The 19704-nt window shown below is 43.2% G+C and overlaps 1 protein-coding gene across 17 annotated transcripts in view; it reads right to left on the reverse strand.

The window, feature by feature from the left end:
- LOC146860031 (uncharacterized) overlaps positions 1-19704 on the reverse strand; it is a 171895-nt gene that overhangs the window by 49717 nt on the left and 102474 nt on the right. For 8 of the 17 annotated variants that reach the window (XR_014978767.1, XR_014978765.1, XR_014978769.1 and 5 more), the window contains one exon: positions 4790-4901. The exons of the other annotated variants lie outside the window; for them this stretch is intronic. Coding sequence is in view for 4 of the 8 variants with exons in the window: in XM_085643793.1 (XP_085499919.1) it covers positions 4790-4901 (112 nt within the window). In the remaining 4 variants the exon portion in view is untranslated. The remainder of the gene's footprint in view (positions 1-4789; positions 4902-19704) is intronic. 17 annotated transcript variants of the gene reach the window in all.

Here is a 19704-nt window from a genome sequence, read left to right on the forward strand (position 1 = left end):
GGAATCCATTTTAGCTGCTAGGGCCGTGGGCTTAGATTCCGGTGTGCCACCAGTACACAAAGACGGAGGGTCTGGGTCGTTGCCACGTGAGGGCCCCTGTTGCAGCTTGGCTTTCATACGCCCCATCACGAGTTGCTGCGCCGTGGGCATTCGCAGATGGCCACCAGCCAGGGCGGCGCGACAGCGTGCCGAGACAGCCCCCGTCCGCTACAACTGGGCTCCGCAGGAACCGTCGCGTTGTTGGGTGTAACTCTAGCGCGGGACTTGGCGTCACCCGCCCGGTCACCAGTGTGGGGCGGCCCACCACTCCCCCCGTCCCATCCGAGGCTTCGCGAAGTATGTCCGGCCCACGTAGTCTCACACCGCAAGGACGCGGGAGGGATCTCTGCCGGTAGCACCGCAGGTTGCGATCGCTCCAGGAGGGACGGCAAGGTCGGTTGGCAAGGACAGCTCGGGGCGCAGCAGGCACAAGCGTGGCCACCCCTCCAGGCCCACAGCGAACGTCGTGCTACAGTCTCAGCCCCCGTGCAGGTGAGGGCCCCTAGGTCCGGCCGACACCAGTGAACACCCAACCCACGTGGGCGCCGCACCGCAAGGAAAATCGCGGGGTCCGCCACTCGCTCCCAGGCAGCAGTCCTCACAGGGCCTCGGGTCCAACCAGTCTCCGCATCACAGCCTAGCAGGGGGCCCTAGGCCCGACCGACCCCCGTGGCCCCCCACCGCCACCAGGAAGCACCCCGCCGCGCTCCTCGCGGGCCCACCTCAGCCTCAAGGCTTCACCGGTCCGCTTCAGCATGAGGCCAGTGGTCCCCCCAGCCGCAGCCTGAGTCATCGGATCCGGGTTCCACCTGCAATCAGCTTCCGGGCAGTGACCATTAACTCAAGGGAGTCACAGGGCGTCCCCCGCCTCCCGCGGCATCACCAGAGCAGGACCCAGCAGCCGCAGGGAGGCACGGCAGCGCCGCGTAGTCATCCCCCACACGGGGCAGCCTCAGTAACTCAGCCTAGCAGGGGGCCGATCACTAGGTCCGCCGCTCGCTCCTAGGCATCAGTCTTCATAGGGCCCCAGGTCCAACCGGCCTCCACAACACAGCCCAGCAGGGGGCCCTAGGCCCGATCGGCCCCCGTGGCCCCCCCGCCACCAGCAAGCACCCCGCTGTGCCCCTCTCGGGCCTACCTGGGCCGGAAGGCCTCGCCGATCATATGCAGCGCCAGACCAGTGGTCCCCACAGCCACAGTACAGGCCGCCAGGTCCGGGGCCTTTTCGCCGTCAAGTCCCCGGCAGCAATCACCAATTCGGGTGCCCCTCTCTTCTCGCAGCGTCACCAGGTCTGGGCGTGGTAGCCCCAGGCAGGCACGGGAGTGCCAAAGAGCCACCCCCCACACGGAGGCAGCAGGAACGGCCGGCGCGGGTGAGCCACGCGGCCGGGTGGCCGGGCCCAGACCTCCACAGCACAGCAGGCCGCAGCTCACAGGATCGTCACGGGGCGAGTACAGGACTCAGGGAACCCTCCGCAGTCGGCGCGCCTCCAGACATGTAGAGCAGGCAAGCACCGGGGCCAGAGGGAGCCCCGCGTCAGCATGATGTTCAGGATAATCTGGGGATTAGGCACGGAGCACTAGCAGAACGCGTCCGCCATCTTCGGCGCCTGCCACGCCCCCCCCCCCATCGAGAACCGTTTGTTTATGAAGGTCCAGGGGCTTCCCTCTAAACGGACCTCTAAACAGTCCGTAATTCTACGTAATGTTGGATAAAATCCCCCATTTGATTGTGGCCCTGTTCTTATAGGTAATATTACTCATACATTAAGAAACATACCGAACCTTCACTACTTGTACTTACTTTGGAATGCGGTGAACAGAGATAACCGCGTGTGGCTCGATCGTCAGTCTTTTGTCTTGTGTTGAAAATAAAGTGGACTAACGGAGTCTAATCTAGCGTTTGTTTTATACCAAACATTTCAAGAATCGGGTTCAGCTGTGACGCGAACGTCACTACGTTGCGGTTCTCATTTCCTGCTTTTCTTAAAACAGCTCCCTCTTAAAGCGGCCCCGTCTAATATTAAAATGCATGTGGGGTTCACTGCAATTTTTTCGATATCTTTCTTATTAGGAGAAAAAGGAAAATATGGTGGTGTTGAACATGTTTTAAGTATCTATATTTATAGAAGAATTTATCATAAAGATTTTTACTTTTAAACATATATTTTTTATATAAAATAATTGACTAAATGCTAAGACTGTCTAGTATATTAAAAGGCTTATTGAGAGTATGTATGAAGTATCTGAGTCTTCACCTATGCTGTTATTTTTGTACTATACTTATAAATATGAAACTAATGATAAAAAAAGGAGAGAAGGGGTATTGCCCCATTGTTGCAGCACAAAGGATCACCTGATGGGGCCCGGGAATGTCCAACGCTGATGAGAAAGGAGGCTACCGGTACACCCCCGATATCAACAGACATAAGGCATACCCCAGTTCATCAGTAGTATAGTTAAGAAAATCCTAGGAGTATGACTTACTGTTCTTTATTCAATTAACCGCATCCAGTCCTCCTTTGTGTTTAAACCTGTACGGATAGTGTTCAATATTGAAATATACCATTGTTCACGATTCTTACGTTTCAATGTAAGGTCCCCTGATCTTTTGTTGCCTTCTATTTTTTCAATGATGAACCACTTGAAATCCGTTAGAGTGTGGCCCTCCTTTAAAAAATGTCTAACATGGGGGGCATTTTCTTTATGGTTTTTAATGGCAGATTTGTGCTCCCCTAATCGAATGCGGAGCTCCCTAAACGTTTCACCAACGTATCCTAAGTTGCACGGGCACAAAAGTAAATATACCAGATTTTTGCTCCTGCAGTTATTTAATGTTTTTGAGGTCAGAGTATGTTTATTATAAACAACTTCCTTCCCCTCTATGCACTGTCCACACATATTGCAATGGCTGCACTTATAGTTACCTATGGCTTGAGTGCCTAACAAGGTCCGTTGATTTACTTTGGGCCCCTCTCTATATGTATGTACAAGTTCACTCCTTAAGTTGTTGTTGCGTTTAAACGCAAATAAAGGCCTCTCCAGTTTAATGGATTCAGTGTCATTCAAGATGATCCAGTTTGAATTTATTATATTTTTGATTTTATTACTTAGACAGGAGTATTGACTAACAAAATCTAATTTTTGTTTCTCCTCCTGTCTTGATCTATTGGTACCTCCAACTGTCAACATACTTTCCCGATAAAATCGGGCACGGTTGAAGGAGTGGGAGATGAGTTTCCTAGGATAACCTCTCTCCTTCAGCTTAACCTCTAGGAACTCAGAATGTTTATAAAAATCATTTATAGAGGAGCAATTCCTCCTCAATCGAAGGAATTGCCCAAATGGGATGTTGTCTCTTTGTGCCTTGGGGTGGAAGCTTGAATAATGTAAAAGGGTGTTTTTATCTGTTGGTTTAGAAAATAGTTAAACCTCAAGCTTCCCATTAATCTCTTTAATTTTGAAATCTAGAAAATTAACACTTTGGTTGCTATATTCTGATGTAAACTTCAGATTAATGTCTCCCAAATTCAACCATTCCAAGAATTCCTTCAAAAGGTCAATAGTGCCTTCCCAGATGAAAAAAATGTCATCAATGAATCTGCTCCATCTCACCACATTCTCGTAAAATGGGGCAGATTCATTGAAGACATGGGTCTCCTCAAATTGTCCAACGTAGAGGCATGCCAGACTTGAGGCACAGACAGCCCCCATGCTGGTCCCCTTACATTGCAGATATAAATAATTTTTTTAAAAGAAATAAATTATGTTTCAGTACCAACTTAGAACATGCCAGAATGAAATCGGCGTGAGCACCCCTACATTCTGCAGGACCCAGGATGCCACTGATGACTCTAAGCGTGGCATCCTGGGGTATGTTGGTATATAGTGCCTCTATATCTAATGTAACTAAGAGTTGGGTATTGCTATTAAACTCGCATCCTTCAATGGTAGCTATCATGTGGGTTGAATACTTAATGTAAGATTTTTGTTTTAAAACCAGTGGTTTTAAAAAACTATCCACATATTTGCTTAGTGGTTCAAGTGGGGAGTTAATACAACTCACAATTGGCCTAAGAGGTGGGTTTCTGACATCCTTATGGATTTTTGGCAATCCATATATCGCAGGGATGATTGCTTTATCATTATTCAGAAACATAAATTCTTTATTTGATATCCACCCATTTTGTTTAGCTGCAGAGAGAAGCATTTTAATCTCTCTATTTAGTGAATGCCAATCATTCATAGAGACCTTTTGATAGTGGTCTTCCACCATGAGAAGTTCCATCACCCTTCTCTCATAGTCCAGGGTGTCAAATACAACAACCCCAACTCCTTTATCAGCGGGTTTGATTGTTATATTAAAATCATTTTTAAGTTCACAGATAACATTTCTTTGTTGTGTGTTAATGTTGTATATAATAGGCGTCTGATGTTCCAGAATATTGTATATTTTTGTCTCTACAACTTGTTCAAAGATTCCCACTTTGCTGTCTACTTGGCCAATGTGTGGGGTAAAGGTCGATTTAGGTTTAAGTCCTGAAATATTTATCTCTTCCCTGTATTCCCTATTCTCAAAAAATCTAGCAAGTCTGATTTTGCGAAAGAAAGACTTAAGGTCTTTCTCAAGAAGAAATTTGTTTGCATGTGTGGTGGGTGCAAAGGTGAAACTTTTAGCTAATACTTCTAATTCAATTTGGGTTAAAAGTCGTTTGGATAGGTTTATTATAGGAAATTTATTGGTGGTTACCTCCAATATCTTCAATTCCTTGCCTCGAGAAATTCCTCCTGAGGTTGATGCCTGGCATATTGCCCTCTCCCAAACCCCCGATTGGTTCTCTGGCCTCTCCTTTGGCGCTGATCTAAAAAAGAGGAAGAAGGACCAGCATAAGAGGAAGACTTGTTTTGCATTGATGTACCCTCTCCATATTCTCCATTAGGGAAATGGCCCCTATCATTGATATCTTCATCAGATCCTGTTCCTGATGATTCAGAGAATGTAACACAATTTCTACTGCCTCTTTGATATATGGGTCTCTGTTGGTATGGTTTATCCCAATATTGTTCTCTTTTTTGTTGATAGTAATCCTTTTCTAGATATGGATAATTGGTCTGTACACTATATTTCTCTATATCTTTCCTTAACTTTTTAGTCTTTTTATTTATCAGATAATCTATATAGCCATTGATTTCAGTGTCTAAATCTTATAATTTTTTCTTTGCTTCATCCAAGGCAGAATTATTTTGAAGTTCTGTCAGCAATTGCTCTATTTCTTGTTTCTCTAGGATGATTACTTCTTGAGCTGTTTCAATGATGAGGAGTAACCAATCTCTACTACATCTATTAGCAATATAAGACCAGGTTTCTAAGAATTTTCTGTGTTCAATAAATAACCCGGGTTAATTTTTAATTTGTAACCCGATTGGAATAACACCGGCTTTCACATAATCAATAAGAAACTTGGCGTGCATTTCAGTTCTAATTAATTTCTTTCTTAGATTGTATATTTTTCCCCATTTATCATTATTACTGGAGAAAACCGTGACCCTATTCCCGTTTTAAGTGTTTATTATTTTATTGAATTGTTCCTCACTGAATCCGAATGTTTTTAACAAATCCATATTATTCATCAAGAAAAGCCTTTCTGTACTAATAGAGATTTATACATGGTTAATCTTCACAGGAAGATTAATACTCCCCAACCAAATGGTTGTACTAAAATAACAATAGAACAGGGAGTGACCCCACTGACCAAGAGACAGGGTACCACTGGTAAATATGAAAGAAAAAATTCTCGTGGACCTATGTATTAAATATTCACACATACCCAACCATACATACTTGTGTTATATAAACAAGGACATCCAGGTTACGGACAAGGATTTAAACCCAAAAAGACAACCACATAGTACACAAAGATACAAAAACTACAATATATACTGCAGTTATGTAAAGCGCACTGTTACCCGATGTCCCTGGCCTAGTTTGCGCTATATAAAACAAAAAACAAAAAAGTGTGACAGGAAGAGTATGCAGGACAGTAATAAGTTACTAATAACCCCTCAGCAAGCATCAGTGGAGAGGCGTGGGTGGGGACAGAGTACACGAGCCAAACCCGCTCACCGACCCAAGTCATTAGAATTTGGCACCCTATAAGGGGGCACCAACCTCTGCCATGGCACGCCTATCGGTAAGGGGGAGGGAGAGGGGATGGAGTTGTTTGTTTTATGTAGGGTATGCGACAACTAGATGTAGACTACATCACACACCTCTCAGGGCATTGATGGACGATGAGCATATGGTGGAGAAAATGAGACTTCACATTGTTCCCGGCCCCCTGAAACGCAGATTAGCGGGCGGGACCGGAATTGATTTCTGGGAAAGTCAAAGGTCAAAATACACTGAAGGATGTTACCATTTAGCCAAAAGTGTAATATGTTTCAACCCCAATACATTACTTATATACAGGTCATCATCAGGACGAAAACAATGTTTTGGAAGCACCCAAAGATCGAGGTAATCCTTTATGTAGGCTTATAATACAATGATGTGTGGTATCATTGTATATCACCACCAATGTCAGTAGTATACCAGCAAGTGGTAATGATGAACACATTATAAATGATGGATGTGGAATGAATTTAAAGTGCAACCACAATTAGAAGATCAGTGTGCCATAAAGATGAAAGTAAATGCTATCACCATCGATATGTAAAGGAAATCATCGTCAAACGATTGGTGTTTATTTGGAGCACAGCGTTCAAGCCGTCTTCTCTTCTGGCTGTGACTTGAGACTAGGACAGTACTTGGGAACAGGTGTGGATATAGATCTGAGGCTCAAGGGATCACTTAGCATCCCGGATGCCAGGATACCTTCATGGGAGAGTCTTGTGTTAAACAAATACACATAATATAACTTATCAACCTGGGTGGTCCCACCCATGCCTGAGCCAACCAATTAATTGCAAGACCATGCAGGGAAGGGGTCTTTGGTGGTTTTCCTCTTGTGCATGATACTACCTCCAGATGCCAAGTGGACACCTCACATAGCTTGTCAGGGCATAGGTATCAATAGTGCAGCAGGTCCTTTAGCACTGGGGCCCCAATATAACCTAGTCTGTTTTCACTCTTCAAAAAGAAGAGTGTGTTTTCCTAATTTGCATTATTGGAAGGGATGTTCTCTTAGTTTGCATTAGGGCCCAGGGCACACTTACTATGTAACTGTGGCTTCTTGTGTGTTGTTTTGACCTCGAGCTGCTTAAACAAACTGGGAGTCAGAACAATCAGCAAGTCAACGATGGAGTCTAAATCTTCTGGTAACTGAGAACGCCTGCCTGGTAAAATTCCCAGACTATCTTCTGGAACCTGGTAGGTAAATAACATTATAAAAAAATTAAAGCTGTCAGAACCCTTTTTAGTGGGACACGTGGCAAGCAGGAGTTACTGGACCCACCCGTGATGGCTGAAACCTTTAACTTCTGATGTCTCAGGCCCCAACCTACTATGGGCCCTACTCAACTGGGCCAAGTACCCCTTTTGCCCCTGACTCTCAGTTAGATAGGGTCAGACAAGAATTCAAGGTTCCTTCAGGGGGAAGCACAGATACAGATCAGTAAACATGGTTCATAACTTAATGTGCAAGCAGTGCACACAATAAATCAATGTCCAGTCAAATAGTTGTTTTCATATAAAAATAAGTATTTTAATTCTAATTCTACACATGCAAAGGTAAATAATATTCAAAAGAAATAACACAATCCCGGGGTTCTAGTTGTTGTCGTGCCACTCTCTTTCCTACTAACTTTAGTGCAACTGGTTCGATGTTCTTCCCCATTGACTGATGATCACATTCAGGAAATGTAAACTATTTGGCCGTACTCAAGAGTTCTCCCCTCTGGCTCCTTTTGGAAGTTTATTAACAAGAGTGTACGGGCTCGCAGTACATATGGCAGTATGTTCCCAGGGCCCCCAAAGGCCCAGTTCATGGCTTATGGAAACCTTCAGTGGCGCAGAAAAGTCCTGGTCCGGATCGGCAAAGTCGGGCTGCACGTAGTCACTAGTAGCCACAGGCCCTCTCCTCTGAGCCATGCTACTGGCTGATTCTAGCGATTGGGGTTAGCGCTCTAGTGATTACATGCTAAGTCACACTTCCCTTCACCCGGGGGGGTGGGTTAATCTTCTTGCTCCGACGGGGCTCCGATGATGTCCTTGGATCCGCGGGCTTCCTTTGGTGCAGTTCGCAGTGCAGGCCGGACCCGCCTTGGTCAGAGCCGCAGTTTCTCGGTCCTGGGCGATGGTCCGATACTTTGGCCTCAGTGTCTCCAGCAGACCCTTCCTAGCATTCAGGGTCACTACCACAAAACAGAACTCAGAAATTCAGTCATGCTGACCTGCCTTTGATTTTCACAGTGGGCCCTTCTCTGACACAGGGGGTCACCCACCACAAGGTGCCCTCAGTATAAAAAGAGGGAGTAACTTGGATAAGATTAGGGATAACTGGATTCAAAAGGAAAAGACGAGGAAATTAAAAGAGGATTCTGGGAGGGAGGGGAACGAAAGCAACCACAAAGATACAATACAGGGTTTCCCAAACTGTGGTCCGCGGACCCCCAGGGGTCCGTGACACATTCCCAGGGGGTCCTCAGGCAGCAATTTTAAAAGCACAACAAAGTTCCTTGTAGAATTAGCAGTTTTCCAGCAACAATAAAAGTGTCAAGATAACCTCAGTGATTAATGTACCTGCTGGAGAGAGATGAGCGTTTTGTTCAGTGGAAGCTTTGACTTATCTAATGTAGCACAGAGGTTTAATATGCCTACTGCAAAGAACGTGTACCATGCATTTAAAAAAAGTGTTTCATGTGCATAGGTTAGTTGGTTATTGCTTTTGTCAGAGAATATTTTGTTACTGTGCAGTTCATAAGTGAAAATTGTAATCTAGCACAGTGACCTATTAACTGTCATCACAGAGCTGCTTGCAAACTGCATGATACAAGTTAGAAACATATGTTTTTTCTAAGTCTTTCATTATCCTGATGCTGCTAAAAAGGTTTATTTGGGTGGAAATACATTTTTATTGTTAAAGTCAATGCTAACCACTGTGCTATGTTCTGAATCCTGAGTTTGTGCTTCTCCTGACCAAGCACTCCTTAAAAATGCCTAGCAGTATGAATGACATGTGAATCCTACACCTTGTAGTCGCATTTGCCTTATGTAACATTTTCTATACACTGATTTACACGTATGAATCATTGTCTCTATGGGGCAGATTTACAAGGAAAGTGACTCAGTGTGTGCCGCAAGCCATTTGGCTGCACCGCACTGAGCCACTTTCAAAGCACAGGGATGCGACATATTTACAACAATATGTCGCATCTCTGTGCTTCCCCCTACGCTGGGGCACAAGCTGCTGCCATGCGCCTGCACAGGCACCCTTGCACCATGGTGCAAGGATGCCTGCGTCGTGGGGAGATTGTTTATGTGCAGGAAGGGAACCCTAAACAATCAGAAATTGCGTTTTTCACCTTTAAGTGTGCTGCATTAGCACACATAGAACTTGCAAAACGTCATTGTTTAACTGATTGTTTATGTGCAGGAAAGGGACACCTTCCTGTACAAAAAACAATCACCAGAGGTGATTTCCTCTTTCTATGCGTGCTGCAGAATGCAACACGCATAGAAAGAGGAAAAAAACGAGGAGAAATAAATACATTTCTCCTTGTTGCGCCTCGCTATGCCTCCGCTGGGAAGGCGTAGCATTCAGACACATTTCCAGATTTACGATTTCTAGTAAATCTGGAAATGTGTCTGGTTTCATGGGTGTTGCGCCTTTCACGCGCCTTTCACGCAAAGTGCTGTGTGCAAATGGGCCATATTTTCAAGACCAGGAAAAGTCACGCAGGGTGGCTTTTCCTGTCCTTGAAAATATGGGGCACTAAAATACGCCACCGGTGCATCACTTTTTGTGACACACCCGTGGCACAAGGGGCTTGTAAATCTGCCACTATATGTGTGTGATGTAAAGTGCTCTGACATCCTACAATGGTATGATAGATGCTATAAAACAAATGAAATACATGTGACAGAGGGGCTATGGAGAGATGAGAGGCACTGTTGAAGGGTGATAATAAGGGAATCATTGAAGAACCACAACAAAGATTGTCGTATACTGGTGCATAGTAAGGCCATCATTTACTATTCTTTAAAAGCTGATAAATTTGTTGTAGAATGCACCATTGTTTTCTAACTTTTCTTGGGAGGAGAGCCTCCCAAAGCCCCCTTTGTAGTGGTCAGATGGTGTGCACTGTATGGGGACTGGTCTGAAAACATTTGCCAGGGCTGATTTGGGTTTCCAGTTTGGCCGTGGCAAGAGCCTTGTACTACGAAATAAAACAAACCATTTAAAAGTTAGTCACGGAGATGCAGCACTAACCTTCCCATTTTTTGCAAATTCTTTCAATATAAAACACTAAAATCCCTAGTAATTTGAGTATTTGTTTTGTGTGCACACGTGTGTTCATTGTTTTAGAATTACTGTTTTAATGTTTGAAATTTAAATCATACAAATTGCTTGGGGGTCCCCGGCTTCCAGTGGTGACTCAATGGGGATCCTCAGGAGTCAAAAGTTTGGGAACCTTGTTTGCGATAGTTTATGCAGGCTGGCGTTTTTACGTCGTTAGGTGAATGTCTATTTACATTAATTATCTACATTGTAGGTTTCTATTACCTGAGATCACTTGGTATAGCTTCAAGGTGCAGTCCACACTGACACCTCCCAGGTATGAATAGAACACATTAATCCTGTGATACACCACTAATCTCACCTACTGTTAGCTCACCGCTTCCATTTGACTACATTCAGTTTTCTGATTAACATCACCGCGGGTATATCATATTTGTCTATCGTGTTGGCACATCATTGTCTTCAAAAGGTGACACAGCATGGATAGATGATTTACACGCTAATTTATTCATACAGACTATAGTGGATTCCTCTTTCCTCTCTCTCTTTTTCTCTTTTTCTTCTTCGTTCTTCTGGACATGGGACTCTCCGTATACTTCAACCTGTTTTTCTTAGCAAAGTGTATTATATGCAACATATACGATGAACATTCCTTTGTTTACAGAATACTGCCCCTGAGGAAGGGACCTGTGAGTCCCGAAATGCATTGGGCTTCGGGCTTTGTGACATCTATGGGCCACGTGACAGCTATGCACCGACCAATATGGGAATTGTAGCGCAAGGATATATTGTATTGGAAAATTGTATTGTATAACATTAACTTTTTTCAAAAGTAAGAATTTGTTCTGTTAAACCAACCGATGTTGTTGTCAGATGGTGGCGTAATTGTACGCTGATGAATGTAAGAACTGTATTACGCTTTATGATTTATTGTTCAATAATAAGTTCTTGAAAAAATGAAAATATTAATTTAGTATGTGTTTATACTAAGTGAAAAATGTGAAGTTTACTATTACAGAACGACAGTTCAATAGGAACAGTGCTCGCTACAATCAGGGTCTAGCCTGTAAGTTCTCCTGAGAACCACCACATCAGCCAGTCCCTTCCAGTACTCAAGAACCATATCATCTGAAATATTCACAAGTGCTTTAGCAGGCATAGTAGGCAGCCCCATTGCACTTCCAATGAGGACCTGGTGCAATAACAATCCTGTGCTCCAGGGGCTCTTCAAGACCGAAGGCAAGGCAGCTGCCCACTTCAGAGAAGTTAGACACACGCACTTTGGCTAGGCGAGATTTCATTGCCCCATTTATCTGCTTCATGATTCCAGATGCTTCAGGTAGATAAGTACAGTGCAGATACTGTTTAACTTGCAAGGCTACACACTGCATCACGCCTCCGTCCTCACCTCCCCCCCCCCCCATCCACTTCAGTTTCTGGCAATGGCAACAATGTAGCTGGGTTTAAACCAGTACCCCTGTTCAATGTCATGTTATCTGCCGCCAGGATAACCTGATCATATCTTGTGAGACGACGGTTACTTATAATACATCTTCGTACGAGTGAGGAGCACCTTCACAGAGTGGAAGACCATCACTATAACAGGATAACCCATTTTTATGCCCTGACTGTCCTGGATGCTGACATCTACCACCACCACCACAGCCCTTACGCAACGGCAATCACCATGTTTGTGTAAGCACTGAGAGAGAGGGCACCTTCCCCTCTCACTGCAATACAAGACAAACATTTTATTGTAATCTGGGCTTCCTAGAGCCAGGATGTGGCACAAACTTTCCCTCAGCTCAAGAAAGGCACTTATGCTTTTGTTGTCCCATGGTAGCAGATCAGATACATCCTTGTGTGTTTGCCCCTGTAGAGGCTTTGCTGCTAGAGAAAAGTTGGGTGGCTGCCTTATAGATAGAATTGTTTTCGTGCAGCAAGGGACACCTTCCTGCACCAAAAGCTATCCTTAGAGGCATACCTCTCTTTTATGTGTACTGCAGAATGAAGTACTGCAGCACACATAGAGAGAGGAAGTTACAAGGAGAAACAAAGATATTTCTCCTTGTTACACCTCACTTGTTAAGGTGTAGCATTTTCACCCATTCCCAGGATTACAAGTCTTTGTAAATCTCTTTGTCAAAGTCCTTGGGTGGAGCATAGGAACGCCCATGCTCCACCCATGGGACGCCTCTGAAGTAGAAATGTAACCGCGAAAGGCCACGAAACTCAGGCCTTGCATGGCTTTGTAAATATACTAAAGCCTTTGCGTTGTCCTTGCATCGCCTTGCAAGATGCAAGGACAAAGCAAAGGCTTTATAAATATGGGCTCTGATTTACATTGAACCTCTGGTTTCCCATAGGTTGTTGAGCCATCACACCTGCATCACTCGGGCTTGAGACATGTTAGGGTTCTGGGGTCTTGGCATCTGTATGTTTTGTACTTGCAAAGGATTAGCATTTTGAATTTGACCATCACCAGACATTTTGTTAAAGTTCAGCCTGCACTCTCTCATCCAATGTCCTAACTTATTGCAATATTGACTCGCATTTGATTGTTTCAGCATCACCATATGTATTATAGTGTAAGGAGCAATTGGTACACCATGACCTCAACCTATTGAAATACCATTCTCATTTTACACCACCTGTCCTAAGCCTTGAAAGCCAATTTCCTGTATTCTACAACAAACACCATTTTCCATGAAAGAACCATTCTGAAATACCTTTTGCACATGTTTTGTCTGAGCTAACATGAATTTCACAACAAGCCTCTTCTGCTTTATTATCAATTCATCACTACAATACTTTGTACATACCAACAAATCTCTTCTAAAGGTTTACCCTGCCAACAAATCATATTCTGCTTGATGTGCAGACTAATCTCCAGATGCAACCAAAGAACAAACTGGGACACAAAGGTACTCAAATCACCTCTTTCGGGGTTTTCAACACTGCTGTGGTGTCTGAATACCTGTATACGACATTCATTATAGCCATGCACTTTAGCTTCCTGGGTAGTTAGCGTTGTCTTCAACCAATCAGTCTCTTTCTGTGTGACCTTACCCTTGAGGAAATTTACACTTGATCGTGCTTCTACATGATCTTAGGAGACCGAGCATTTATCGAAGCTACCCTCAGGTAGCTGTATTCGAGCTTTACATTCAGCCCACAAGTCACTAGGGACCATAATGTCGAAAAAGGTATTCAAAATCTTCCCACAATACCTTTGAAATCTTCACAAACCTCTCAACCTGTGTGTACCACTAATCAGAATTGTCTCTCAATTTTGGGAACTTATTTGTAAATGTAGCAATATCACCTCGACTCCAGGGCTCATGTACATATCCTCCTCCATGTGCCTTTCACAAGGGGGAAGTTCTAGTCCTAGATAACATGCACAAGGCCCTTTCAAATACTGATTTATGACATTTGTATAGTGACAGGATAGAGATCTTAACAAACATGTCCTTAAATTAGAAAATCAAGGACTCCTACTCGAACCCCAACATAGGACTCAAGCCAGCACATACCCCAATATTTATTGCCAAGTTGCTGAAAGCAAATTGAACAATCAGAAACCCGTTAGTGATCTATGATACCTTTATTCATGAGAAACTTTATCTGATGTTTTTAACTGAAAGAAGGCGCTCCCGTCAGTGGCTGCCCTTGGAAAGAGACCACTTCTGTTGGAGGATCAGCGAATTGGCACCAAAAACGTCTATATGAAATAAGAAAGGCTGGGACTTGGCAGAGAGGAGCGAAAAATTGTTGCACAGGACAACAGGGGAAAAAAAATCAGTTACGAAGGACACTAACTAGGAGCGTGCACATGAACAGTGGCACATTATGACACAACTACACTTGATTACCCCCTCCCTTAAATATTAATATGTGACCAAGAAGGAAAGAGAAGAGCCACATCTTAAGTTTCAATCAAGTTAAAGCAGCATTTCCTAGCCGCTATCTTGGATTGGGCACTATATTGTGCTTCCAAGATGGCACCCGTCAACTCAGGATGCCACAGGGAACCAACAAAACCAGCATGTCGCCTACAGTGCCCAAACGCAGTTGCCTACAGTGCCCAAACGCAGTTGCCCACATGAGGCAACAATGCCGCTAGGAAGGACCGCCACCCCCTTGACAAGTAAGGCTAGCCATGCGCTCTCTGTCCCGCACGCCATGCTACCAAGGAGGAGCTTGGCATGGATGAGAAGCAGAACTTCCAACAATATACCCGCTCCCCAGAGCCCCGGACTTGGTAGGATGCTCCCAGGGGCCTATCGACCCATTATTAGCACCAGAGAGATTGAGAGGGTATTGTTTCATCCCAGGACATAGAGAAATGTACAGGTAACTGCAGGAGTTTTTTTCCGATTCTGAGACCATTTGGATGGTTTCTCTACTCCTGTGGACCAATGAGAGGGCCCAGAATGCTGTAGCTAGCTCCCTGGATTGCTCAGAAACAAGATACCCCTTCCATCGAACTAGGTAGTGCAACCTGCCATGGAAAAAACAGGAATCAAAAATAGCAGAAGCCTCAAATTCTGGATGACTATCAACAATGACAGGTGGAGGAGGAGAGGGAGTTCTAGAGAAACAATCAAACACCAAAGGTTTCAGTTTTGACACATGCAGGATAGGATGGATCCTCCAAGCCACAGGCAAGTTTAAATGCACAGAAACAGGATTAATCTTCTGAACAATGGAAAATGGAGCCAAAAAACGAACGCCAACTTTGAACTTACTATATTTAAGTGGCAAAAATGAGGAGGATAACCAAACCGTATCACCAGTTTGATAATCAGGTGGTGTATATCAATGCTTATCTGCCTGTGCCTTCAATCTTTCTCAAGCAGACCGTAAATTGTCAGCCACCTGTTTTCTTGTTTCTGCTTTGACGGGAACTGCTTGGCGGGGAACTATTTCTGAAACAGCAGGCACAGCTAACTGAAAGGGAATAACAGTAGTACAAATGATGAGATGAAAACCACGTAAACAAAGAAAACTGGTTACATCTTTTTAGCACTATGGAGATTATTACTAAAGGCAAACTCAGCAAAAGGAAGTAAAGCCACCCAATTATCTACTGTGGCACTTCAAACATCTGAGAAATTGTTCAAGGGCTTGGTTGGTCCTTTTCGTGAATCCATTGGTTTGAGGGTGAAAACCTGAGGATAAGGCGCTGGTTATACCCAAGGAAAAGCAAAAAGTCTTTCAACAATGTTAAATAAACTGTGGGCCCCTGTCCAAGACAATCTTTCCCAGGCATCCATGAAGATGATAAATGTCTTAAATGAAAAGCTTAGTAGTTTCCTTGGCTATGGATAATTTGTTTAGAGCAGAAAAATGGTCCGTCTTAGAAAAGGAGTCTACTGAAACCATAATAGTGTTCTTTCCTTCAGAAGGAGTCAAATCCACAATTAAATCAAAACCAATTGTATGCCAAAGTCTTTAAACAATCTCTAAAGGTTGAAGTAAACCTACAGGTCTTTGATGAAAGCTTTGGCTTCAGCACAAATAAGGCAGCTCATAACACATGACTTCGCATCATAATTCATTGAAGACCACCAAAATGATTAAGATGTTAGTGCCAAAGTATTTTTGATTCACCTATTTCCCGCTGTTTTTGTGTCATTGCAAAGCTGGAGAACCATTCTTTGTAAATTAGCACATGAAAATCAAATGTTTCCTTCTTACTCAAAGAAGGTCACTTAATTTCTTCTTGAATGACAGATTGTTGGACGGTACCATGTCTAGAAAAGAGGGTAAAACAGAGATTACACGCTCTGGGAGAAGAATCTTCTGTGAATTTGTCTTTCTTTCAACTGGGTATCAATGGGAAAGAGAATCTGCAACCTTGGCTTAAGCACCAGGGATGTATGTAATGCTAAAATCAAACTAGAAAAATAAATATGACCATCAGACCCCGCAACTTTTTCCTGCATTGAATAGTCTTAAGAGCTTGTAGGTTCCTATGATTAGTTCTGATCTCGAAGAGGAATCTTGCCCCAAGCAATAGATGTCTCCATTAGGAGCAAAGCTCCTTCATGGCCAGAAGTTCACTCTAGAACTGAGTTGTTCCGTTCTGCTGGAGTCGGGGAACAAGAATAATAGAAGATTGGGTGTTCTGATAAATGGTCTCCTTGGTGTTGCACAAAAACTGCCTCCAAGTTGTTTTGGGACATGTCAGCCTCTACCAGAAATGGCTTACTAGAGTCTGGATGTTCCAGAACTGGGGCACTAATAAAAGCGGACTTTAAAGATTCAAACACTTTTATCAGCACGAGAATTTCAGCAAAACCCATTCACCAATTGATCATTCTTCAGGATTCTGGATATTTCAGAGGAATACGTGGAAAGGTTTCTGATGATTTGCTGGTAAAGGTTTGCAAACCCTAAAAAACATTGGGTGTCTTTTATAGTAATAGGAGATGGCCAATCTAGTACTGCTGTTATCTTTTTAGCGTCCATAGCAATTTCTTCAGAATTTCTCAGAATTCCTGAGCTTCAAAGACCCATTTTTCTGGTTACATGTTAGATGATTCTTCCGAAGTCTGAATACAACCTCAAGTACATGATAGCGATGATCAGACAAGGCCTTTGAATAGATTTGGATGTCATCCATATAAATGATAACAAACTGATTTAGGATGCTAAAAAAAACTGTCCATAAACTTTTTTAAGATTGATGATGCATTGCATAGCTCAGAGGGCATGACGCTATATTCAAAATGTCCATTTGTGGTATAGAAGGTTGTTTTCCACTCATCCACTTCTTTCATACATAACAGCTGATATGACCTCTTTAGGTCAAGTTTAGTAAATACTGAGGATCCTCGTACTGACTCTAGAATGTCCTTAAAGAAAAGAAGGGGATAGCGATCTTTGATGGTAATTTCATTCAGTCTTCAGAAGGCTATACAGGGTCTTAATTCATTTGATTTTTTGGGAACAAAAAAACAGATCTCTTTTAGGATAGGAAGATAGGGATATTAGAGTGTTCTCTGCGTTTACTTTTCCGCATCTGGAATGCGAGCACTCGATCTCCTCTCTTAAAGATTATGTTCTTCGCATGTAGTCTTTTGTTAGCATACACTTTCTTCTTTTGTTTATGAAGCAAGTCCTTCTCACGAGTTGCGTTCTCATCTTTCTGTGATTGGTCCACTGAGGTGTCTTGGTTGTCATTGCTCTACCGAACATCAATATTGCAGGACCTGTGGTCGAGTAAGGTGTTTAACGATAGTTCTCAAGGTAGAATTTTACACAGGTTTAAAATTGAGTTTCTCAAGAGTAGCATGCTATACAGTTTTCTTTAGTGTACCTATAAAGGGCTCAACAAGTCCTTTGGAGTTTGGCCACAGAGGTGTGCTCTTGTAATGCTTTATATTCAGATGCCCTAAGAAATATTTTAACTCTCGACTGTTAAAAGGCAGGCCATTGTCAAATTTCAATGTGGCTGGAACACCGCATGTCGCAAAGATACCATCTAGTCTCTCAGTGCCTCAGTCTTGAGTGGTAGATGAGAGATCCTCAATTAATGGAAATCAGGAGTATTCATCCACATTCACCATCAGGTGATGTCCACTGTCGAATGGACCTCAACCGTTAATGGCTACTTTCTCAAAGGCTTGCTTCGGGAGGTCTGACATGTTTAACGTGTGTTGAGTAACTTTTGTAGGAAGGCAGTTGCATAGATAATAGGCCTTTAATTCGCCTTCAGCCTTCTCATCTAGATACGGAAACCAGACTTGGTTTCAAAGAGCTTGTTTTGTTTGAACGATTCCACAATTTCTTTCGTGGGCCACTTCAATCATCTTCTGCCGTAGACTCTCTGGAATCAGAATTCTCAACCTATGCAGTAGAGCTCCTTCCTAAGTTATGGACAGTTCAGCTTTGCCAGTTTTGTATTTTTGATATTCACCATCACTTGTGAGAGGTTGATGGTGTTAGTTCCATGATTGATGTGTGATTATATCAACTTTAGCATGTCACTATCATTGCACGTGGCAGTGATAATCTGGAAATGGCAGCTGGTGTGTATTTGATTTTACAATGAAATTGATATAGGCTTCCGCCTTCTTGGATGGAGTATCATAACCTTGTTTAGGCACTCTGGAAAAGTAGTCAGCTGGGCTCTGATCCTTCCCTAGATGATAAACAATGTTAGAATTGTACTTTTGTATTTCTAATTCCCATCGTTCAATGTGAGGAGGCATCTTGGCCTTTGGATTGCCAAATATAGTTAGTAAAGCTTGCTGATCAGTTACCAGCATAAAAGATTTTCAGTACAGGAATACATGGAAATGTTCACAAGCCCATACCATGGCTAAACTTTTATTTTCAGATTGTGAATAAGCACATTCTGTTTGGAACACACTCCTACTTGCATATGCCACAATATGCCTTCGAGCATTCGGGTGTCTGCTTTGCTATGCAAGGATAGCGCCTAATGCGACTGAGCTAGCATCGACAACAACCTCTGTATGAAGTTTTCCATTTAAATATGCCATTTCAGTAGCATTCTCAATGGCTTGTTTGATTTTCTTAAAACCTTTCTCGCATTCATGGGACCAATAAAATGAAAAATTCATTTTCGTCAGCTCTAACAATTGCGCACTCACAGTGGCAAAGTCTCGTATATATCGTATATATCTGGAACAGTAGCTTGCCATGCAAATAAGTGTAAACACAATAGAAGCATTTTGTGGGGGATCAGCATTTGACAGCGCTTGTACTTTAGCTGGATCGGTTGTCATACCCCCATCAGAAAAGATAAGGCAAAATAATTTTAGCTGTGTCTTGTGGAACTCACATTTATCTGCATTTAAAGTCAAACCTGCATCAGCAAGTAAACAACATACTTCTCTGAGAACTTTATTGTTCTATTTTTGTGTAGCATCAAAATCCAGTATGTTATCAATATAGTTGAACGCATTCATGACAGGCTGTATAATACGTCGAATGATGTCTTGAAAACGATCTGCAGCCGATGATACACCAAAACGTAGTCCTTTTTATCGAAACAGACCAACATGTGCAGAAAAGGTTGTACTGTACCTGCAATTTTCTTCGAGTTTCAACTGATGTTAACTTTTATTCAAATCGAGTTGAGAGAACACCTTTGTACGATTGAATTGCGTTATCATGTCAGCAATGTGTGGACCTGAATGTCATTTTCATTCAATTGCCCTGTTTGCCA

Source organism: Triturus cristatus, chromosome 3_1 (genome assembly GCF_964204655.1).
Source record: "Triturus cristatus chromosome 3_1, aTriCri1.1, whole genome shotgun sequence".
Taxonomy (NCBI): Eukaryota; Metazoa; Chordata; class Amphibia; order Caudata; family Salamandridae; genus Triturus; species Triturus cristatus.